This window comes from Leptopilina boulardi, unplaced genomic scaffold, assembly GCF_019393585.1.
Source record: "Leptopilina boulardi isolate dan_hultmark-lab unplaced genomic scaffold, ZJU_Lbou_2.1 LbouV2_216, whole genome shotgun sequence".
Classification (NCBI taxonomy): Eukaryota; Metazoa; Arthropoda; class Insecta; order Hymenoptera; family Figitidae; genus Leptopilina; species Leptopilina boulardi.
In genome coordinates this window covers 2,961,563-2,986,880 of record NW_026137770.1, presented here as the reverse complement: position 1 = coordinate 2,986,880, position 25,318 = coordinate 2,961,563, and the positions used below count along the sequence as shown (strand labels likewise).

Genomic DNA, 25,318 nt, shown 5'->3' with positions numbered 1-25,318 from the left:
AATATAAAAAATAAATTTGAAAAATCATTTTAATATAATTTAAAATTCATTGAAAGCTTTTAAACTAAAAGATATTATTGTTATTTCCTTTTTTTTCATATATTTTTAAAAAGAGAAAAAAAAGTAATAAATACCAAATCGCTCAATTCAAAAAATTATTTCTGATAAATTAAAGTACTTTCTGTGGGTGTTGGGGGTTTTTTTTTTTTAAATTCCTTTTTTCTTTTTCTTTGTTTGTAACTTTTTATTCAACTGACTTGGCTCCGTTTCTGAGAAAGTGACCCTAGGACCCTGATGTTTGAAGCGTGACGATTTTAAGAGGATGTTATGTATATGTACATGAGTATGTAAAGCTGTTAAGATAAAGACTTCAGTATAATGAAACCTTTTTCTGATGCTGTTGTTGATTATGCATGAACCGACATTGGAAAATAATTCTCTCTCTTTCTCTCGACTATAAATGAACGATTCTAAAGCTCAATAAAATTGTATATACATTGTCATTTAATTATGAATAAATATTTTTTATTTTCTTTACATTTATACGTTAATTCAATTTCTTATTTATATGCTGCTTTTCTCATTTAAAGAAAATTTATTTAAATTTTATTTTTTGATGATTTAAATTCATGCAATTGAGAAATGTGAGGTAATTTAAATTTTAAAAATTGAAAGAATAGGCGGAAATTTCGTTTCTGTATTACTTTATTTCTTATTCGCTTTTTTTTATATTTCTTATGATTTTTCATTTATTTCTTATTCTCCTATTTATTTTAATTTTGTTTATTTTTTTTATTTTTTTTTAGTAAATTATTAGTAAATTTAGTAAATTTTGATTAATTTTAATTATTTACATTTTTAATTTATTCTCTTTGTATTTATTTTACTTTTTAAAATTTTATTTTTCACATGTTTTCATTCGTTTTGTTTACTTTTTAATTTAATTGTATTTACTTAATTTATAATTTAATTTCTTCGTATTTATTTCAGTTTATACTGTATTTACTGCAATTTGTTTGTTTAATATTCATTTATTTTTATTTGCCTTTATTTAACTTATAATTATTTTATTAATTTAACGGTTGAAATAATACTTACAACGCTGTATAAAGGGTTGCCTCAAATTATCCCTGACGGTAAGGCAGATTTTTGGTTAAGTTGATAAATTCTTTACAACTCCTATGATACAGAAAAATAATTTACAATAAATTATATTTTACCCTTTTTATAGTTTATTATTTTATTATTTAGTAAATATTACTATTATTGTTATCGGATTACAATTTTTTTTTTTTCATTGATTCTATATTCGTCATTAATTAACTGTATTTTATTTCACTTTTAATTTTAATAGTATGACAATCATTAATATCCTGAAAGAATCGCTTCTTTTAACTGGTATCTCTTTATGTGGTACTATTGCTAATTAAACAAGGAAATTCATTAAATAATATTATTCTATGAATTAAAGTGTGTTTACTATTTTACTACTACGTTGTACGCACACTTACGCAATACACATTCTCATATTCTACGCTTTCATTCGTTAAATATAGGCGTGGACAACCAATCATAATTCTCGTTTGATTTTCATCTATAAAAGTGACATTATTATTGGTCAATTCAAATAGGCCAGTGACCTATATTTTTGACATTTCACGCGTCCATATTGAAAACTTCCCTTCTGAGAACTGTCAAAATTCAAAACAACCCTATCAACATAACCTATAAAAATCGCATTGGTTCGTACTCTTTGCTTAATATTATAAAAATAAAATTTATACAGTGTTCTTCTTTATTTTATACGTAACAAAAATGTGATTCACAAGTGCATTACTCATTAATATACGTCAAAAATGGGAGTGACTAATGAGAATACACAAGAAAGGTTTCTAATCTGATTTCAGTCTTCAAAAGTGTATCAGACAATGCATTTATTTCTATTAAGAAATAAATTTTTTTTTTAAATGATATTTTATTAACAAAAGTAGAGTTTTTAAAAACGTTTTTCTTTGTCAGTATTAAGATCTAAATAAGCGAAACTCAGTGAACCGTGTACAAAGCTTTTTTTAAATTTTGGGCCCCGATTACGTTTCTCTTCTGTGTGTGTGTGTATGTTACTTTTACTTGTTTGTGACTTTTATAAAATGCCTTTCCCTTTCGTTCGAAGGTGGTTCTTGGACTTTCAATAAGTGCGAGTGAGTATAGGTGCTTGTTGTGGATGACTCGTGGCGAGAAGAGAACAGCGGTGTTGTGACCGCACCATCGCGGCAAGATGGCTGCTCGTCAGGAACACGCCTTGAAGGGCCTCGTTGTTTTTTGCCTTTATTTCCTGTTCGCGATTGTTTATGGACAACAGGACAGTTATCAACAATATCAATTTCCACGTTATCGTGATCCTCAAAGTGGAGGATTCTATAATCGCGAGGGTGTTTTTGTGCCATCAAAAAACACTCCCGATTATCAGACGTACCTGTATAAAGACAGACGATATCCACTTCAACCAGATTTTCAAAATCCTTATTATCGTGGAAATACTCGTCTTCCAGAGGATCGTTATAAAACTGGGGTGAGTTTTTTTTTTTTTTTTAATTTATCATACATTTATTTTGTTGATAATTTTTTACGCTACGAAGAACAATTAAGAGAATTTGACAAGTGCTTCTTTCTTGACTGCCTCTTCATTTGTTTGCCCTAGATTTTAAAAAGGGCTTGCATAATTGCCTTGATGTTGCTTCTTTGATGAGATAATTTTTCTAAATCTATATAGATTTATACTTTTATAATTTATAATTTATTTAATTAAAATTTAATTTTAATTTATTTTTATTTTTTTTTTGAATAAATTAAAATTATATTATATTTCGAGATAAATCTATTTGTAAAGCAATATATTTCGTTTAGTAAAATATTTATTAAAAAATTTTAATTTTGTAATCATTTTATCATAAAAAAAATGTTATTGAATTATTAAAATTATTTTTTATTTTCTATTGTATTTGAAAAATTAAATAAAAATATTTATCTTTTTCTCAATTACTTTTTATAATTAATAAAATTTTATAAAACGAACGAGTAATAATAAAAGAATAAAATCTAATTTTCAATCATCAATCGTTTAAAATAGTTTTACTTTTTTGCACTTACATAATAAAACTAATATTTCCCTATTTTATTCAAGTCCCACAATCTATAATAATGAGTTTCCCTTGTAATCATAAAAAGAATTCTATTCTTATGAGTATTTCAAACTGACTGCTACAGTGACTTCATGCGATGCGATAATTACTTAATTATCGTTACGCCTAGCTTATTATTGTGACCTGAAAGTATTTTATTGACTATTTGTAAAAAAAAATTTATTAGAACAAAACAACTATTTATACGTCTATCGTTTTTTTTTTAATTTTATTTAAAATGTTTAATTGAATTGTGAATTTTATTTTAAGGACTCTACACCACGATTTCCATTGCCGGGAGTTTTGGCAGGTTGGAGACCAGATCTTCAGGGAAAAGAAAGAGCTGATTCAAAAAATTTAGATCGTGATATTTTTGTTCAAACAAATCATGGACAAATTCAGGGATTCAAAGTTTATTTGTACGATATTCCTGAATCAAGACATAGACCTTGGAGTCAACCTGTTGAAAGAGTCACTCGTGATGTTAATGTTTTTCTTGGTATACCCTATGCGATGCCACCAGTTCTCGAAGGAAGATTTAAACCCCCTAGACCTCATCAGTGCGTATTTTGTAAAATATATATACATACATAAACTTTTGCTCATTAACTTATAAAATACATTTAAAAAAACTCTTTTTATCACCTTTAAAACGTATCTTCAAAAATTGTTAAATTGCTTTGAAAAAAATGATGTTTTTTATAAACAAAAGGTAACATATCTTTGTTAATCATTATTGTAAAGAAATTTTTTAAGCAGCGTTTTAAAGGCAATAAAATGAGTTAGAAATTGACAAAAAAAAAATTGAAATTTGTTTCTATTAAGTATCATTAAAGAAAAGAAATTTTTTTTATTTCTTTTTATAGATAGTGTAAAATTTAAAAACAGGATAATAAGTTTTAAAATGAGAACTTTTTTAATTTTTACTAAAAGTCAATTTGTTTTTAAATTAGAAGTTCTTGATAAATTGTTTTGATTTTTTTTAAACCAGAATCTACTATTTTAATTGTCTGAGTTAAAATATTCTAAAATTCTAAAAAAAATCCTAAAAGGATTTAAGAATTCTAAAAATTACTATAAATAAGAAAAATCAAGAGTAAATAGACACTTCTTACAAAATATTTTTTAATAATTATTTTTTAATAGTAAATAAATTATTTATTATTTTTATCAATAAATAGTTTTTAATAAAATAATGAAATATTTTCCGTTTTCAATAGAGGTTGGCAACTTTTACAAGCCGTTGATTGGGGACCAGCTTGTCCTCAACCTGAAGAATATACAGGAATTTCAAATGGTATTCGAGCTGTCGATGAAGACTGTTTATATCTAAACATTTTCAGTCCTAATGTAAGTTTTTATTTTAATTCTTTATCTTTTGTTTGTTTGATTTTTTTTTAAAGAATGAAATAAGTATTTTGGGATATTTCACAATAGCAAAGAAAAAAAAAAGAAATGTGCGCGTTAATGGATAAATTTATTTTATTTTACAATATATACGGGCTTACAAAATTAAAAATTCTCTTTTGTACAAGTCGACATTTACAATAAAAGTATTTGTATTATTGCAGAAAAAATTTGACTCGTTATTAAGTAAATTTATCTCTCATGTAAAATCGAATATAACGATTTTTTCTTTATTTTCAGATTGGCTCTGGTTTAGCAAGAAAGTATCCCGTAATGCTTTATATTCATGGCGGGGAATTTGTTCACGGAGCTAGCAATTCATTTCCAGCTCATATGTTGGCTGCTTTTTATGACGTTGTCGTCGTTACGATAAATTATCGACTTGGAGCTCTGGGTAAAAAATTGTGTTTTTTTATATCTTTCATTCATACACTAGTTTCCTAAATTTGTCATTTATTAAATATTGGATATATTTCTTATTTGAAATTTTTTCTTTTCTTTTTATCTGTTTAGAAATAAAATTATTTTTTATTTTAATTTTATTTTTTATTACTTTCATTTTAATTTAATTATTAAATTTTTCTAGACTTTTTGTTTATAATTTTTATTCCATTGTTTGATTTTAATATTTCAGGATTCCTTTGCACGGGAGATGAAAATAGTCCTGGAAATTATGGACTTTTTGATCAGGCAATGGCTTTGAGATGGGTTTATGAAAATATTGTCAATTTTAATGGCGATCCTAAGGCAATAACACTTTTTGGTCCTGGGGCAGGTGCTGCGAGTGCTGGAATACTAATGGTGGCACCTCGGTTAGAAAAGAAAATTAAATGTTTCAAGAATAATTTAAAATTATTATTTTATTATTAATATTATTATCATTGACAAGTATTAAAATTTAATTACAAAATTAATTTGATAAATTTATCATTTTGCAGAACGCATTATATGGTTTCAAAAGTAATTGCTCAGTCCGGTTCAGCATTAGCTGATTGGGCAGTGATAATGGACAGATATAGAGCACAAAATACATCAAGAGTTTATGCACAACATGTTGGCTGTGGCATTGAAAGTAGCTGGAGACTTGTTCAGTGTTTAAAAGATAGTCGTCAATTTCTCGATCTTGGAAAATCAAATATGAAACCCCAGGTGGGAATGTTTCCTTGGGCTCCTGTTTTAGATACGAATTTCACTGTACCTGGTGATACTTGGTATGAAAATTGGAGAGCCGCCGATTGGCATTTCTTTATTGAACCTCCCGAAGAAAGTATTAAAGCTCGTCGATTTAGAAATGATATCGCTTACATGGCCGGTGTTACAACTCAAGAAGCTTCTTACATCATTTGTGAGTATTCAAAAATTTACTACAAAATCCACGTCTATTTTCTCCATCGTTTAATGGATTTTTAATAAAATTTTATTAAATTTAAAAGTAATATTGAAAAATAAACCAAGATCGATTAAAAAAGAAATAACTTTTGTATCGCAATTTTCTTATCGCGATGAAACTGTTTTTTAAATTAAATCTTTTCTATGTAGAAAATTCAACAAAAAAAAAAGTAAAGAATTGAAGTAACAATTCAAATAAATTAACAATGTAACAAATTTCCAGCGAAATAACTGGAATAATAAAAAGTTTAAATGTTACTTTTTTCTTTGAAAATATTGTAAATATTTACATTAATTTTCCAGCTAAGAATGTAACATTGTCAAGAAATCAGTTCATCATCACTCCAGAAATGTTTGATCAAAAAGTTTGGGAACTTGTTTTGCAATATAATTACACGTTAAATCCACAGGGTGTATTCGAAGCAATAAAATATATGTACACATATTGGCCAGATCCGAAAAATGTTACTCACATTAGAGATCAGTATATTAACGTGAGTATTTGAGATTTAATTTAATTTAAGATAATTAACCATTTTTATTTTAATAATATCATGTAAATTAAATTTTATTTTATTCTCTTGCAGCTTTTGTCCGATTTTCTTTATGTTGCGCCAAATGATAAAATTGCAAAATTATTAGTAGAACAAAATGTTCCCGTATATTTATACGTTTTAAATACGACAATTGAAGCTTTGAAATTAGAACATTGGCAACGTGTTCCTCATGATATTGAATATTTACTGTTAACTGGTGCCCCTTTCATGGACACTGGTAAGTTCAAAAGAAATTTAATTCTAAATTGTAATTTTAATTTTATTATTAATTATTTTAAATTCAAATTGAAATTAAATCAGATAACTATGAAAATATTTATTTATAATTAAAAATATTTTAATAACAATTAAATGATGAAATTAATTAAAATTAGTATTAAACAATAATCAAATTAAAATGTTGTAATTGATTTTTTTCTATTTAAAATGTAATTAACATTTTTTTCAGAATTTTTCCCTGATTCTTTAAAATTAAAGAGAGACATGTGGACAGACAATGATCGTAATATGAGTCATCTTTTAATGAAAGCTTATGCCAACTTTGCAACTTATGGGTAAATTAATCTTTTATAAAAATTAAAAATGTTTTTATTGATAAAATATTGTAAATTAATTTAATAATTTCTTTTTGTTTACTTTATAGAAATCCAACGCCTTCGCAAATTCTTGGTCTTCATTTCGATGAAGCTAAACAAGGCTGGCTGTGTTATTTAAATATCAATACAACGTACAATAGTTCAATTCTTTTAAATTATCGACAAACTGAAAGTGCATTTTGGTCCATGTACTTGCCGACAGTTATTGGACGATTGGTCCCAACTTATCCTCCCGTAACAGAGGTACATAAATTCATTTTTTTTTTTTTTTACGGAAACATTGGAATTATTTATTAATTTCATTAATTAATAAAATCAATAAATGTTAAAATAAGGTTTCAAAATTTAGATTTGATTTTAGAATTTTTAGAAAGAAAAATATATTTAAAAAATATGTATTTTTTTAGTATTGGTGGGAACCGAAGCAACCACTGCAAATTGCTTTTTGGTCAATGTCAACGGCTTGTTTGGTATTAATTGTCATATCGGTGGTCTGTTGTATGCTGTGGCGAAACTCCAAGAGGTAAGGAAAAGGTAAACAGAACCAAGTTGTCACTACTCTTTTATTATGTAGGTGTTTTTACTCACCAAATGGGAAATAAGTAGTGCACGTGGTTCTGGTTCTCTGTTAACCAAATTATTAAAATTCTATTTCACTTCGTGTGTTCAATTAGCTTTTATTACTAACAGTTTTGAAGTAATTGACATTGTTTCATTATTCTTAGCCAAGCAATGTCAGCGAGAGAGAGTTTCTCAGGTAATTCTTCTCACTAAATTTTTCATCATGATTTTTCTTTTAAGGTATGCACTTGATTACGTTTTTAGAAACACAAGTTGTTTCAAATAAATAATCCAAAAATAAACAAAAATTCACTTTTTTAGTTTCGCACCACATTTTTTTTTATTGCTGTAGCAAGGCTTTAACACATTTAACAAGAATAAATGGCCAGCAATTAAATCCAATATATTTCAATTGGTTTCAATTAAAAAAAAAAATGTTCTTTCTTATTTTGTAGAAAGTGCGATCACTACTATAGCGGAGACATCTTGATGGTACGAGACGAAGAGCCTTCGGAGGGAATCGAAAATATGACGAGGGCTTCTAAAGAAAATGTTTATGAATATCGTGATACACCGCCAGTAAGACCACGTGTTTCACGGCAAAATGATGCTAAACTACAGGAGAGATTGGCTCAAAATCGAAAATTTAGCTCAACACCCTCATTAAGAAGTAATTCTAATATATCATTGAAAGATATGCGCTCTGAGGGTTTTGTGACAAGTTCGCCGAATGGTCAAACAAAAATTGGTAAGGCTAATAGTCAAACAACATTGGCAACAAAAACTAAAAGTAAAACTTTACTCGTTCAAGGTGTGCCTCAAACTGCCGTTTGATTTCTTTTAAAGAAACTTAATTTTTTTTTTAGCTTTTAAATGAAATTTACCTCTAATGGAAAATTTTGTTAGTCTACATTTTAATGGTTCTAAATTGTGTTTAAATTTTTTCGTTTTACTTTTTACAGTACTTTTTTTTTACTTTTTATAGTACTTTTTTAATTTTACTTCAAATAATTTTAAAATATGGGGTTTTTATTTTTTATCATTTTCAGTTTTACTGAAACGTTTTGGTTTTACTTGATACGACTGATGAGGTTTTTTTAGAAAAAAATTTTTATTTTACTTTTTATTCAAATTGATAGATTTTCTATAAGTAGTTTAATTATTTTTTTTATCAAAAGCAAAGCTTTGGTAATTTGTTTTTTTGTAACTATTTTTTAATTATGGTAAGCCCATGATCAAACTATTAAAGCACCGAGTCTACAATAATTTTACAGCATTAAGCTTTATATTAATGATAAATAAATATTTTAATATTTTCAATACTTGAATACATTAAAAATATTTGTATAATACTTTTTCTTCTCATTTTTTGAGATACACGAATTAAGATTATCGAATCATATTTGTAATTTTTTTGAAATGTTAAAATTTTTTCAAATTCAATATTTAAAAAAATACTTTAAAAAAATTTTATTTATATTTTATTATTATTTATCTAAATAAATCGTAATATATTTAACTTTTTAAAAATTTCAATTTTTTAATATAAAGCAATTGATTAATTGCAATTTGATTCGAATTGAAAGTGAAATTTTCGTGTATTCTTTGAATTGGGGAAAAAAAAAGATTTACAATACCTTCCGAAATGGTTCTTTACTGTAAGACAATGATAAATTTAAAATATAGCCATTGCACTAGCCATTATATGCCTAAATAAATGGGATTTAATCATTTAATTATATAAGTCGCAAGATTCATTGCATGCTAATGAATCGATGCATACCACCGTCTTGTCCGTTCTTCAATATATTCATAAGTAAACCTATCCGTCCATCGAAAATGTGAACGTTATAGATTTATATCTAGAATAGATTATAGTTTATTAGTTTTATAAATAATTATACCTGATATATTCATTAAGGTATACAAACAAAAAAAAAACCCAAGTGTACATGAATATATATTTTTACAATTTATTGTATATATAATTATAATAATTATTAAATTTATATTCAATAGGATTGAATGAGAAGAGTGTATCTTAGTTTTTTAAGTAGCACAAAACTATATTATATATAGATATGCTTTATTTTGCGAATATTGTTACCCTCTCTTTCGACAATGATTCACAAATAAAAATTTTTTTAATTTGTCCCTCTATTTGAGAGATAAAATAGTCTCTTGTGAATCACGCCAAATATCCTTAGTGTTAAAAAAAAAATGTTTAAAATTTTTAGAAAGTATTAAAATTGCTAGAATAGAAATTTTAAAAGTTTATATTTATCACACAGAGATTTCTAAAGTTTTTAAAACAAAAAAAAAAAAAATACTTTGTGTATAAAATATTGATTTATTCGGAGAATTTTGGAAATTTTATATTTACGAAATTGTTAAATATATATACGTATTATGGGAAATTAAATATTTCCAAATGTTAGATAAGTTTTACACTTCATTGTTGTATACATGAAATATCATTCACGAAGCTCAAATAATAAGGATTTACTTCTATGCAATCGACGATGGAGAATAATTTCAAAGATGTTTTTTAATACAATTATTTTCGATAATTAAAATAACGTAAAAAATAATAAATGTAAATAACTAAAAATAATTGATAAAATCTAAGAAATTAAATATTTTATAATTTTTTTAGATCTTTTAATATTCTATTGTACAAAAAAATGTAACGATTTTTTTATTTTGACCTTAGACATCGTCATTGTATAAAAAGTAAATTTTAATTCTCATCACATATTTTTAGGATTAAAAAGATTCACGCAATTTACGACTTCTAGCAATAGCGATCTCAAAGTTTTTTTTTTGTAACACTTTTAAGAGATTAACGTTTTAAGATCAACTACGATACACTAGAAATATCAGTTAAAAATAATTTACTTACTTTTCTACATAATTTTTATAATTCACTGTGAATAAATAGGTTTTATAAAAAAAAAATGTATGTAAAAAAATAATACTGTACACAGCATTTTATAATACGAGTCACATAACTCGCAACTAAATAAAGTGTAATAAATCTAAATTTAATGATTTTTAGTTTTTTGTCTAATTTTATTATTCTAAACTTATTAATTTTTTACGTTCTATTCAAAATTTTTAATCTCCGGATTTTTTGAAATTTTTAAATACAAATCTGATGGAAATATAAAAAAAAAACTATCAAACTTTTATAAATTTTCAAATGTTTTTACAAAAATCGTTTTTGTTTTTATTTCTATTATTCCAAGTTCATTTTGTTTTTTGTTTATATATAAAATCCAGGTGATTGACATTATTTTACAATATTATTTTTTCTGACAAAACAATTTCAAAATGGTAAAGAAATCCTCAGAAGTAAGATTTCTTCTGTAAATTTTAGTCACAAGAAATAATTTTTGTTTTCATTTATGAATTAAAAAAATATATTGTCTACAATATTTTAGAAACGTATTTCTAATGGCAAAGAAAATCGTGAAAAAGAAGTAAATGAAAATGAAAATTTTGAACCCCTGAAATTAGAAATAACACAACCGGACACAGCGATTTTACTTTTAAAATGTAAAGAAAAATCAATTCTTGCAGCTGCCGTTTCAGCTTTATCGACTTTTGCCGAAAAATCCCCAGGAAATCGTGATGTTCTTTTTAATCTTGAAATTATTGAAGAAATTATTCCTTTACTAAATCATGAAGATATTTTTTCTCAAAGGTTTCTTAATGAACAAATTCTATTCTGTTTCTTTTTTCAATTATGATAGAAAAATGTGAAAATTTCAGATTTGCTGCAAAACTTCTGTCACAAATGGCAACGATTTCTTGTGTGAGAAATTATCTCCTGAAGGACGATATCAATTTACAGTTTATAAAAGTGCAGTCAATAATTTTTTCTGATGTATTTAATTTTTTGTTAATTTATATTTTGAAATTTTTTGATAAAGAAAATTTTCAATCATTTAATTTATTTATTTAATATTTATTATATATTTATTTATTCCTATATTTGATTCAAATTAAATAATTTACTTTTTCTGAAACGTAGGGATTTTCTTTGCAACCAATTTACAAATTATTGCAAATACCAGATTTAATTGTCAAAAAATCAGTTTGTAACTTAATTGAAAATTTAGTTACAAAATGTAAAGATGAAAAAGTTCAAGAAATATTTAGAAAATCCGGAGGTTTGCAAGAAGTATTAAATATTCTGGTAGTGATTACAGTTTTTCTTTTAATTTAATAAAATACAAACACTTTAATTAAGAGATATTTTTAAATAATAGTAAATTAAATATAAAAAAATAATTTAATTTAATTTAATTTTTTTCTAATGTCAATTTGATTCCATCAGAATTCGGAATCAAATCTTCAATCTGATGTTTTGAGAATTTTATCATATGCTTGTAATAATTTGAAAACTATCGATTTGCTGATTAGTGAAGGAGAAATGCAAAAATTGTTTATACATTTGGAACAATCAAATAAAAAAGTTCCCGTCGATATATTGAGAGTTATTGTAAAACTTGCAGATACAATTTCTGGGAAAAAGGTATGTAAATAGTTTTTTTAAAATTATGCACTCTTTCTAAATTAAAATAAAAATTGAATTATTTTTATAAGGCGTTATTCTCTCACGATTTTGTTAATTATTTATTACAAATTTTACGAGACACTATACATCCTGATATTTGTGGTTTAATTTGCTTTGGAATTGCAAAAATGGCACAATATGGACCGGCTGCTGTAGTATTAACACAAGAGAATCCAATTAACAATTTATTGAGTAAGTGAACCTTAATTTACTAATTAAGATCCCTGGCGAAATTTTTCTTTTGTTTCTTTACTCAGAAAAGTGACCATTACATTTTTAAAGTTGCCTACATTTATTTTTACATTATTATTATTATTGCATTTTTTCTACATTTAAAATTCTTGGTTAAAAAAAATTAATGATTTCTTGTAAATAAATTCATGTAAATTGTAAATAATTCATTGGTATTTGGATAGTTACATTAATTTATCAATTTAAAATTTCCGATTTAATAAATTTTTAATTTTAAAATTTCAGTTTGATAATTTTTCAATTTACAATTATTTATTTTACCAGATTTTCTAAAAAATGAGAATTTAGATTGGTTAACAAGACAATCGGCTGCATTTGCATTGAAGGAATTAATGCAATGTGATTTTGAAAATTGTCAACATTTTTTAGATGTTCATGGACCGGTAAATATTCTTTAAATATTATCTAAACTTAATTAATAATTGACTAATTTAATTAGTAAATTACTAATTTATGACAAACAAAAACATTTTTTAATGAAAATTTATTTTTCAATTATTTGAAAAATGTTTCCCATTTTTTTGAGACCCATCTTTATTGGCTGATTAAACAAACGGAAAAAATGGTTCAGGAAACGCAAATTACAGTGATTCAAATTTTAAAATCAATTGCAAAATATCAAAAATTCAGAGAAACTTTAATCAGTATTGAACTTATGGAAGCTCTATGTACACCGTTTAATGTAAAGTTTTTCTTTTTTCAAAATATACTATCGTATTGAAATATTATGTATATTTTTTAATGTTAAGTTATTTTTAGATAGTCGAAAATTGAAAATGATTTAGTAAAAATTGCAAGCTGTGATACTTTGTCAATATTTTGTATAGAAGAAATTGGAAGAAGAATTTTTTCCAATGTCAATGGAATTATGAATCTCTATCCTTTAATTTTAGAGACACAGTCAATACCAGTGAGAGATTCTGCAGTAAAATTTGTCCAACAATTGAGTTCTGATTCAATTCTTGTTGAATTATTTATTAAGGCGGAATATTTGTTATAGTACGTCATGTATTGTTTGAGATAAAAAAAAATTTTTTTTCCAGTTATATTAGGAAAGAAGTTTTCAAATCTAAATTTATGTAATTTTTAAAATTTAATATTTTCAGTATGCTGCAACATCGAACTGCTGCAAAAATAATTCCCACTTGGGAGAGTTGTATAGAATCTTTGATGAACGGACATTTACCAATTAAATTTGCTTACACCGGAAGACTGTCTATGCATGATATTACTCAAGATGGATTTTACGTTCTTCGTCGCAATACTTGTCCGTCAGTGTATTTCATTAAAAAATTAAATTAAATAATATTTTTTTAAAAAATAATAACTTAAATTTTTGCTTCAATTTAACTTTCATAAAAACAGATTTCCTATTTTGGAAGATTTCTTCAGTTTGAAAGCATGTCCCTTAGAATCGATTTATGTAATAAATTTTAGTCAGCCAATACAAATAGAATCTGAATCTTACGAAAAAAATGCAGTTAAAGGTAAATCAACAAAAGGTAATTAATTAAATTAAAAATAATAGAATTCATTGAAGAAAAATCTACAATTACTTAGAATTAATTTCCAAAATCAAATAATATTTTTAATTCATTGAATTAAAATTATGTTTTAAAAAAGCTCATATATATTATTATTTTTTCATTCAAATTATTTAATTGAAATCAAACTATTGATATTAATTGTCTATAGAGGCAAAAGAAAAATCAACAAATTTTAACAGTCCTGAAACGTCTCGCTCATCAGTAGGAACATTAATTCCATTAGATGACCTTAAATCTGGTAAATAAGCCGTTAATATGTATTTCCTTTATTATCAAATTATTATAATTTAAAATAATAAAATATAGTTAAATTATTATTTTATTTTCTTTTCATAAAATTAATTTTTAGAGAATGTAAGAAAAATGATTTTTTCTAATTATTTACAGAAGCCTCAGAGCAATTAAAACGAGAAAGCACTTGCAGAGGGATTAAATTATCCACTGTAACATTAAATGCCTGGCTCGAATTGAAATTTGGTAAATTACAAACGGATCCTTTTCTTTATGAATACTTAGAACTATTTAAATGTAAACTTCAAGCTGTTGAATCTTGCAAAAGGTAAAAGAAGACATTTATAAAAATTATACTAATAATAGTTATTTTCACATACAATTTTTAAGTGTAATTCAATTACTGAATTTTTATTCTGAAAATTGTACGAATTTTTTTTTTTTAAGCGTTAATCAGGTCGATCTCGTGGACATTAGTTTAATAGCATCGAGAGCAAAATTACTCGCAGAATTTGTGGATCGACAAATGTCAGGTCCTGCACCGATAAAAAATGGATGTATCGATCATCAATTGGATTTGCATTTGTGTGAAATTAAATGCGACATAAAAACAAGTGTAATTCCCTTAGGTCAACTTCGACTAGGATCATATTTAGAGAGATCTTTACTTTTTAAAGTTTTGTCAGATAGAATTGGTTTACCGGTGGCTCTTATTCGCGGAGAATATGGAAAAACTTGGGTAGAAATTTCTATTCCAAAAGTAAAGCTTTTTATTAATAATTATTATTATTAATAATAATAATTAAAATAATTATTATATTTCTGATTATATTTATTTGTACTATATTTCAAAAAAAGTCTTAATATGAATAAAAAATTATTTTCCCAAATTAAAAAAATTATATCAAATATATCTAAAATCGATTTTGGAATTTAAAACAACTTTCAAAGTTGTACTTTTTTATGCATAGCCTAATGTATAAATTTTTAGATTCCAAGTGAAGCGAAAAAAGAAGAAGAAACATCGACTACAAAATACGAAATAGAAAAAAGTTCTAAAATATCAAAGATGTTAAGTCATTCACATTTATTGATGAAGAAAACTTCATTTTCAAGATTCAATCAAAGAAATACTATTTTTCCTACTAAACTTCTTCGGACAAATTATATTGTCGATTTAATGAACGTCCCTGGTGATCTCATTCCAATTTTTAGCAAAAGAGCAATGGAATATTGTGAGAAACAATGGAAAGTCACTGCATCATGTTGCAAATAGTTTATACTTCAAATATTTAAATATAATTCTGAAATTATTTTTTTTATAAATTTCAATTTATTTTGTCTATTTTTTTCTATTAAAAATTTAATTTTGAAAACAAAAATATACATTTGTCATTACCTACAGTTATTTTGCAACCTTGTTTTAAAGAATACAATATTCTTAAAAAAGAAAGTGAAAAATTTATTTAATTTCAAAAAATGAAATCAAAATTCTATCTTCAATGAAAATTATAAAATTAAAAAAATTTATTCAATAAATAGAAAAAAATCGAAAAAGACGAAAGTTTTAACATTCATAAAGAAGAATCTGTTATATTTCTAAATTGAATGTGTCCTTGAAACGAAAAGGTAACCGAATAAAATCGTGAGAATGAGGCCAGAATTCGCAACCCTTTTATATATTTTTTTTTGTGGGTCCTTTGTGACCTCGTAAACGTAAAATGAATCGTAGAATCGTAGTAGGTATAGTAGTATAATAGTATCGAATCCAAGATTTATCAAAACTTCAAAAAAAATAAATTTAGCTAAAAACTATTTCAAAATTCAAATAAATTTTTCAATATTATAATCAATAATAAAAATTAATTTAATCATTCATTCACGATTTAAAAAGAAAATTCATATTACAAATTCTTTATTAAAGTTTACAAATTTATTTACATTAGCTTCGGTATAAAATTTATCACGTAAATTGTATGAGATCGCTAATAACAGATTTTTGTAATAATTACTATAATATATTAATTATCAAATAGTAAATTATTACATTATAAAAGCTCCTTGATATATAATTTAGGAATTCATTTTTTTAAAATGCCTTCCACAATATATTTAAAAAAAAAAATCAACGAAAAATATTTTACTTTTAAAATTATTCTTTCTTTAAAAAGAACTATTGAGTTCTATAGTAAATAAAAACGAAAAAATAATTACAAGGACTTAGAAATTTTTGAAATTATCAACTATTCATAATTATTAAATTATTCTCTCAAATAATAAAAATTATTAAATAATCGTCGCAAACATAGTCAAAATTATATTAAATTGTCGATTTTAATACTCAATATTCAAAATATCAAATAACCAACTCCATAATATATTAATTAAAAAAAAAAAAATCAAAATTTATCTCGAAATTTTGATCTCTTATTATTTTTTAATTAAAATTAGGAGATAATTTTCTAAAACTCACCAATTTTTTAAAAAATACTTTTAAGGTGGAACTGAATGTTGCTGATGCTTTTGTTGTTGTCTCCAGTCTCCAAGTTTGACGAGACCAAAGAAACTTTTGTCTTTTTGGAAAAGTGTATATCTAGCGGATGCCACATCTTTTAAAACTACGTGATCTCCTGATTGTAAAAATGTGATTTGCGCAGAAAAGCAAGAACGACTTTTGTGTCCCGTTCCCGGACTGTAAACCTAAAATTACAAATTTTATACTTAACTAATTGTCATTATATTTATTTTCAAAAAGACAAAATTAGTTTGAATTATTAAACAAGGAAAAATTTAAAAATGAATTTAGTAAACAAAAATTTCAAAATCATGTGAAATTTAAAAAAAAAAAAATGATTCATTATATTTTATAATAAAATAATAAAATTCGATTTCATTTTTCAAATTTTGTAATTAGTAAAAAAAACTTATAGTAATAATATGACAAAAATATAAATAGACAACGAATTATGATTTCATGAATAAATGCAATAACAGAGGTCAATGTCTCAAAAACGATTACATAGCTGGAAAACTCTTTATAGTGCAAAAAATAAATAATACATAAAGAGTGTTGGTATTTGCATTTATCATTCAACTTTTTAAAAGAATTGATTGCTTTCGCCAGATGTATAATAATCGCCCACAATATAACGGGTCAATTCTGTGACCAGTATGCTAAATTGTTTTATATTGTGCGTAGCTATTTTCTCTTCTTTCGCTATACAAAGTTTCATTAATTGAATTAAATCTCTAAGTAGAACATTCTTTGTCACCAATCATACTTTATTCGTACTTCTTTCATTCAATATTTTTATCATCACTAATATATAAAACAGAAATTTCAGAAACATACAAATTTTAAACTTGTTCTTTTTTTAAAAATCAAATTAAAAAAAAATTTAATTTCTTTTTCAGAAACTAATTTAACTAAAATTGAAAAAATAATTGAATTTAATTCATTAAAATAAAAGTTGATATTCATTATTTTTTTTAAATGAACAAAAAAAATGTTTCAAAAATAAAAGATAAACTTTTTAAGAGAAGCGAAAATTTATTTTGCGATTTTTCATTTAAATAAAGAATATCTAAAATTTCTTTGTCAAAAGATTCCGTCATTGTGATTGTAAAATTTCAACGTCAATCATAATCAACACTGAAGAAATTATAAAAAAATCTGATACACTCGCGTTTTAAATAGGGGTTAACTACTCAAAGAATTCGATCACAATCATATAAAGTAATTAAAGTTTCTAAAACATAAAGTGTCAATAGTTGAAAATTACATTTAAAAAAACCGTATGGGAAACTATTGTATAAAAAAAGATATCATGGAAATTAATTTCGAATTGTATATGAAAAAAACAAAAAAAAAAAATTTTAGTTTATAAAAATTATGAAGGACATAAATAATAAAATTATGAAAAATTGTGAAATAAATATCAATGAATAAGACTCACCATACATTGGAGTATTGGTCTACCATTAACCAACATATGAAATCCATTTTCATCGTTTTCATCAAGATAATGAATTTGTGCATAAGCAAGATATAAACCTGGCTCCTGAACAGTTAATTTTCCATTTTCGGCCAAAAAGAAATGTCTGTTCATTCCAAGATCCGTTACCCAATCACTTGCCTGCCAGGCCTTGAAGATGCCTTCACTGTGTTTTGCTCTTCCGTTTCCCGTATGTTCATCATTATCAGAAAAAAGACTACTATCACCTCCATAATGCACCGCAAATACCTGCCTAGGAACTTTAAGATGACGCCTCGTTATTCCTCGGCCATGCGATCTTGAAGCAATAGCTTCTTTTAAATTCTACAAAAAATTGTTATTATTTTTCAAATTTTTCTATTAAATTAGTTAAGAAATTTACAAAAATTCAAATCGTTTATCTAAATAAAAAATTGAATTATTATCAAAAAGAGAAATTTTGTCAATTTTTCTTTTTTTGTATGAAGAAATGCAATTTTTTGTTTACAATTGAAAGTTTAATAAAGAAACATTAATTAAAAAATTGATAAAATTACTAAATATCTTGTTTTTACTTTTTACGCATAGGAATGTAATTGAATGTCGCATCAAGAAATTTTTACAAGGACAATAACTAACCACTATTACTGAACTCGTTTAACGTTCTTCATCTATAAAATTATTACATAAAATGTTAACGATACCAGTTGCAGTAAATTGATATAGATTTGTAAAATGATTTATTATTGCAATCTATTCAATAATAAATATAAAAAAACCAGCAACTGTGGTTTTTATTAACGACTAATTGATATATAAATTAATTAGAAATTATTACACAATTCCATATTATTCTATACCGTAAAATCAATGAAAAATACTCTCAATTTTCTTCATTGAATTTTAAAGGGTGGAAAAATTTTATGTTAAAACTATTAACTTTGATTGTTCTTTCAAACAATCACTTTTTCTTTTTTAAGAAAAATTATATGATTTTTTAAAAATAAATTTTACGAGTTTATGAGAAAGAGATCATAAAATACTCCAACCAGGATTTCTAAGTTAATTGCATCAAATCCGGGTTTTGAGTGAGACAATTTTTACGGATCTTGCAAATTGTAGGAAAGTTTTTTTTCATATTTAAATATTACATTTAAATATTTTTAATATAATAAATTTATTTAAAAATAAATATTATTTATATTTCAAAATTTTTAATAAAAAATTATCTTAAATATCAAAGTTATATAAAAAGAAAAAAATTTATACCTCTTTGAGTTTTTTGATTTTCGCATTGTCGTGTTTGACACGATCCCAAAGTAGCTTTTTACGATTCTTTATAATTCCAAGACCCTCTTTCTTAATGCTGGAAAAATTGAAATCATCTTGAGAATTTTCATAGTGTTCATTCGTCTCTTGAAGCACTTCTGATGTTTTTGATTTTGCAAAAAACTTTTTCGGCAAAGGCTTATCATCTCTGGACGTTGTTAGACCTCTGAAAAACGTCGAGGCCACTCTCAATAAAAATGACTGCCATAAATTTCAAAAAAATAAAATTCTTTTTAATTATCTCCCACCGTAATTAATATAATGATCAATATTTTTCTCCAGATTTAGTTTTAAAAAAAAAAAATAAATAAATAACATGCAATTTTCTATACTTTTTCTCATATTATCACAATTGAAATATTAAAAATTATTTTTAATTTTAATTTGCCAATTTTGCTCTCAGCAAAGAGAAATTAATATATTTAACTCACATTGAATCATTATTTTTGGCTTTGCTATTATTTTTGTTAATCGTCAAATTAAAATTCAATCGATTTCTCTGTTTTCGAGTGTGATTTTTTATTAATAATTCTTTGGGAATCTCGTAAATAGGTTCCTTTTCATCATCATTTTGATAGTTGTCAATGTCTTCAGCACCTAAAATTGATCTTTTTTGTTTTATTTCCGCATTATTGGTGAAATTTAATTTCGTTACTGTCACGGAAGTTTGAACTTTTTTCCCACTATCTTCAGATCCTTCTTCTTCTTCTTCTTCTTTTTTAATTTCTCTTTCGTCTTCCTTCTCATTTTCATTGTCATCATATAACTTGTGTTTTTCTTCTTTCTTCTCTTTTGCCAATTCGTCACGTTTGACATTTTTAATTTTTTCCCGTAAACACTTTTCAAGATCACGACTTCGTTTGACTTCCATTCGACGTAGGGCAACTAAAATTTCATCAAGATCGTGATCAGAATTGTTGGACATTTTTGATCCTTGTGAAAGATTCGACGATTGTGTAGACAATCCTAGAGCTTGATAATCATCAGTGTAATCATGAGATTCGTCATCATAATTATAATCGTAATCAATGTTTTCCATATCAAGATCATCGTCATCTTCATTTCCCTCGGAATAAAGCTATGGTTAGAGAAAGAAAAATATAAAAACGATTTTTCATAGTTTATCGTTTTAAAAGATAATATAATAATAATAATAATTAAGAAGAAATGTCATTAATGAAAGAAGAAGCATCGAGTAAATAAGATTATAAAGAATATTTGTTTAACGGTGAGAAAGATAACAAAAAAAAAAAAAAAAAAAGAAGAAGAAAATTGAATATCTTAAGAAAGAGAATTAAAAATAAATTTATAATTGATTAAGAAGATAATATTTTTGGGATGTGAATTAAATATATATGTTATACGAAAAGCCATTAAATTTTGAGGCAATCTGATGACTAATGTGAGTATGAGGATGTTACACTTTGTGATTGTGAATCATCAGATAAACGTTGTCAAGAACATGTACTTAATGTTAATTACTAATTACAAGGTTTGTTTCTCTCGAGGGCTCTTTTTCTCTTTCTCGAGAGGAATATTATTTTGAGAACCTCTGCGACTTTATAATATTCGTATAAATTGAAACTCACTATTACCTCGCCCACAGTGTTTTTCTACGTTAAAAACACTAGACTTCGAGAGCTTACGACCCTATAGTTGTTCTACTGGCTTTGATATCTTTATTCATATTCAAGCTCATTTGCACACTTATATGAAAAGTCATTGAACCTAACTGCAAGAGTGAGAAAAAATTTCTTTCTCTCTCTTTCTGATAAAATGTATTTCATTGATACACGTAGTCACTAAATTCATTAATTTAGATTGATAAAAAGTGAATCATAAACTTTCGTTTATGACTAAAACATTTTTATAAAATAATAAAAAATTGTTAAAATCATTGTGAGAAATTAAAAAAATTTATAAGATACGAAACATTACATTAAAATATATTTTTAAATTGATAATTTAAAATACTATTTTACTTTTTATTTTCCAATTTTTCATAAAATATATATTTTGATTCAATAGTTTTCTTTTCTAGCCATAAATGCAGTTTTTAATCCATAGATAATTTTTTTTATATATAAAGTAATCATAATTAAATGGGAACAATTCCTGACAAACTAATTACATTTTTCTATTTATTTACATACAAATTGAATTTATTTATTCAAGTTTAGTGATTTGAGGAAAAAAAAAATGTTTTTTAACTTTCATTACTTTTTAAATTTATAATTTTTTCTTAACTTATTAATTTTTCATTAAATCTAATTGATCTTAATAAGATGACCTTAATTGATCCGACTGATCTAATTTTCTAATAAAACTATTAACTCGAATTTAAGATAATTTTGAAGTAATAATTAAAAATCTTATTTTAGTAATTATTTAACAAAAAATCATTGAAAGAGTAATCTCTACGACTAATTATGTTAATCACTTCTTGATTATTGTGACAAACATTTCTAAATATATTTTTTATGTCAAAAGCTTAAATTTTTTTTTTCGTTTTATTTTAAATAATATTTTTGAAATTTATTTCAAACTTCGTTCTAAGCTGTACTTGTAACTAAAATTTATAATTTATAACTAAAATAAATTACAAAATTTATTTAACGAAAAATAAATAATTTTTTTTACCTTTTCTTCAAAAGCTTTCAATTCGTCGAGCAAATCCTCTTCCAAAAGTCTATGCTTTAAAGTATCAACATCTCGTTTAAGAATTTCCATTTCCCTCGAATTATCCACAATCCATTTTAATCGGCAAATTTCCACAGCAACACAAGCCAAAGCCAAAATTAGAGCTGTGACACTAATTATCGTGTGTTTGCCAACACGAAATTTTGTTTTATTAAATCCCTGTTCAATATCTGAATTTGAGAGACTTAAATTTTCCCGAGAAAATTTTAAAAACGAACGTGTTTCCTCTCTAGCAGGATGATTTGGTGATTTTTGATTTTGTGATTTCTGCTTCATTATTCGAATGACATTTCTTTCCTGATCAGGTAGAACAGAAGTCATTATTTATATGACAGCTGAAATTAATCAAAACAATTCCAATGTTCAACGATATTTTTCATATCTCTCGTTGCAATTATTGTTGATAAAAAAATTTTATTTCCATTTCTAATTAAAAGAAAAAAAACCGAATTTTTATTTATCATTTAAAATAAATTGTAACTTTAGAACAAAAAAAAAAAAAGATAGAAATTTTTTTTGTTAATTTTATCGAAATTAAAAACGTAACTCTAGAAACGTTTTAAACAAAAAAGGAGGAACACAAAATAAAATCGAGATTTCACGATAAGAAAAATAATCAATATCCCAAATTTTGAAAGTTCTCGAAAAAACATTAAGCACCTAAATTTGAAAAATTCAGATGCCTTTGCAAACACAATGTTATCTTCAAGTTTTATGACATTTTATCCTCTGTCAATCCGTATCGATAGCCATCGTTCATCAAACATTTCAATTATTTTTTATTTTTCTTGTCCTTTCTTGTCTTTGTGGAAATATTCAAAAACTAAATCTTTGAAATGTTTAATGACACGAAAAATTAAAAATAATAGTTATTAATCTGTTTTGTTTGCTTTAATTTTTTAAAGCATTTTTTTTTCTTTATTATTAGCCAAAGAATTTGTTTTTAATTTTAACTTTAATATAAACAACAATTAAAAAAAAGAATTAACAAAATTATTATTAAAATTGTTTATATTGTATAATCTTTTTATTTCTTTATTATTTTTTTTATTTTATGTTATTAAATTATTTGTATGTAAATAATAATAAAAATTCCCGTTTCACATCTCATGAAAAACAAAATTTTAGCAAAACTCCGTCAAACAAAGGATAAGTAAAAAAATCTTCTCAATCAACTTTTTTTTTAAAACATTAAAACTTTTTGAGATGTGAAAATTTAAAAACAAATATTGTCAATAAGCGACAAGTTACTCAAATATAAAGAGCGACCCCTTTAAAACCTGTTAGTTAACTCTTTCCTCGAGTTTGCGAAGAGACCACGCAGCTTCCTCTTTGCTCCTTTCAAGTCTCTCTAACTTCTCTCTCACTCGATTTTGGTTCCTCCTTTTCTTTTTTTTATTTTCACGATTCCTTTTTCTCTCGAGTTTCGCTCTCTTGTCACAAAAGGACCTTCACACTTATTTATTTTTTTTTTTTTTTTGGGAAGTGTGGCTCACCTTTTCCTTGTTCTTTGATTCTTGATCCTGTAATCCTGATGATGATATTAGAATCGCATTCAGCGATGTGGCAAAAAATTATGAACTCGAGTGTTCCTCATCTCCTGGAAATTGTCCTCAAACAATAATAGTAGAGGAGGAAAATAATAATCCACTTGTTGTTTTACACGTTGAACCAACACTCTCGGGAGTTTCAAGCAAACTGAGACTAGGATGAGCCCTGACACACGTTCGTTATGTTTATCAGAAACGGCGCCACTATAGCGTGAATGCATGATTCGATGTGAAAGAAGAATAAAATGATGATTGATATTAATGATCCAGGAAACTAATGATGATGAGGCGCGTGCTGCTAATTATTGGCTCGTGTGTCAAAGATCTGTAAAAATTCGAACATTCATTAGAATCGTGTCAATTTCTTATAACAAACATATTTAATAGTAACTCTAGAAATTATTTTCCATGATTGAATTATTTATAAGGAATAATTATAATTTTTTTTTTAATGTCATTTTTCAATTCTTATCATTCTAATATCACAAAAAAATTTCGCTCTTTTTTTTATTTTTAAAGCCAGAAATTGATTTAAAAATTATTTTTTAATTACCGAAAATTGCGAATTAAAAACTCAATTTTTTACCTTTCAAAAATAAATCAAAATTACATTGAGCGAACTGAGCGAAGTTTTTAAAAAGTATATAATTTTCATATTTCAATTATAATTATAAATTTTAATTTTAATTAATTTTTTTGCATAAAATCAAAATTGTATTATTACGATGAAATCTTTAATCGACAATATGATTCTTTGATGATTCAAATTTTGCATACTTGAAAATATAGAACGTTATAAATATATTTTATATATAGTGGGAAAATTGAATTAAAAAGGATATTAATCATGAATTTCTGAGAAAATTCGTTTTAACTCGACCTTAGAAAACCTTCTTTACTCTAGTAAGATAAAAATCAGCAACGTGGAATTATCTGTCCCCAACTGCATCATTGTCATTTCGTAGAAATTCTCTGCTGTGTCATAAAACTTAATGTACCTTTTTTTAAGATAATTAAAAAAGAAGAAGCAATTCATTAAAAATTTAATTATTTAGTAATAAAATTATTTTTCCTTTTTTCAAAAATTGATAATTTCTCTTTCAAAAAACAAAATTTTCTTCCATTTCCATTATAAAGTGCAAAATTTTGAATCGCAAAAGAATCATTGTTGGTAAAAAAAAAAATTTGTGACTTATGAAATATTATCAAAACATTAAATATAAAAAACCTTTTTTTTGCATTAAATATAAATGATTAAATATTAAATTAAATTGGTACAAAAATGTATTAAAGGGTTATTTAAATATTTTTTCAACTATTATGAAATATTAAACATATTTACAAATTGTTAACTTTTTTGGAACAATAATTTACAAGATTAGATAATAATATTTCAAATATGCTACCACAGTAGCAAAATTCTTATATATATATATATGTATATAGTAAATTTCCTTTTTATAA

At 24.8% G+C, this 25,318-nt stretch overlaps 3 protein-coding genes across 8 annotated transcripts in view; 2 read left to right on the top strand and 1 right to left on the bottom strand.

Moving 5' to 3' along the window:
* LOC127279473 (neuroligin-like protein glit-1) overlaps window positions 1-10,737 on the top strand; it is a 39,059-nt gene extending 28,322 nt beyond the window's left edge. The window contains exons 1-13 of one of the 5 annotated variants that reach the window (XM_051301843.1): window positions 1,540-1,742; window positions 2,171-2,569; window positions 3,450-3,739; window positions 4,400-4,529; window positions 4,827-4,980; window positions 5,221-5,398; window positions 5,525-5,931; window positions 6,279-6,469; window positions 6,563-6,749; window positions 6,981-7,086; window positions 7,176-7,371; window positions 7,536-7,651; window positions 8,145-10,737. In XM_051301843.1, the coding sequence (XP_051157800.1) occupies window positions 2,276-2,569; window positions 3,450-3,739; window positions 4,400-4,529; window positions 4,827-4,980; window positions 5,221-5,398; window positions 5,525-5,931; window positions 6,279-6,469; window positions 6,563-6,749; window positions 6,981-7,086; window positions 7,176-7,371; window positions 7,536-7,651; window positions 8,145-8,523 (2,628 nt within the window). In that variant the 5' untranslated portion in view covers window positions 1,540-1,742; window positions 2,171-2,275 and the 3' untranslated portion in view covers window positions 8,524-10,737. The other 4 variants (XM_051301845.1, XM_051301844.1, XM_051301842.1 and 1 more) reach the window with 4 other exon arrangements.
* Window positions 10,738-10,945: 208 nt separating this feature from the next.
* LOC127279515 (armadillo repeat-containing protein 3) lies at window positions 10,946-15,577 on the top strand. The gene is made up of 15 exons (XM_051301912.1): window positions 10,946-11,043; window positions 11,133-11,395; window positions 11,464-11,578; window positions 11,726-11,890; window positions 12,032-12,229; window positions 12,301-12,463; window positions 12,788-12,906; window positions 13,050-13,205; window positions 13,287-13,522; window positions 13,630-13,794; window positions 13,889-14,025; window positions 14,219-14,308; window positions 14,458-14,629; window positions 14,749-15,040; window positions 15,293-15,577. Exons 1-15 carry the CDS (start codon window positions 11,023-11,025, stop codon window positions 15,575-15,577), a joined length of 2,577 nt encoding a protein of 858 aa, XP_051157869.1. The 5' UTR covers window positions 10,946-11,022.
* A 785-nt stretch (window positions 15,578-16,362) lies between these two features.
* Window positions 16,363-24,155, bottom strand: LOC127279486 (uncharacterized). Of its 2 annotated transcripts, none has more exons than XM_051301872.1 (6): window positions 23,801-24,155; window positions 22,245-22,639; window positions 20,036-20,682; window positions 19,545-19,770; window positions 18,258-18,620; window positions 16,363-17,001 (listed from the first exon to the last, which is right to left on the bottom strand). In XM_051301872.1, exons 2-6 carry the CDS (start codon window positions 22,623-22,625, stop codon window positions 16,795-16,797), a joined length of 1,824 nt encoding a protein of 607 aa, XP_051157829.1. In that variant the 5' UTR covers window positions 22,626-22,639; window positions 23,801-24,155; the 3' UTR covers window positions 16,363-16,794. The 2 variants fall into 2 exon arrangements, with proteins under 2 accessions (XP_051157829.1, XP_051157830.1); XM_051301873.1 differs by lacking the exon at window positions 23,801-24,155 and adding an exon at window positions 23,585-23,736.
* Window positions 24,156-25,318: the final 1,163 nt, after the last annotated feature.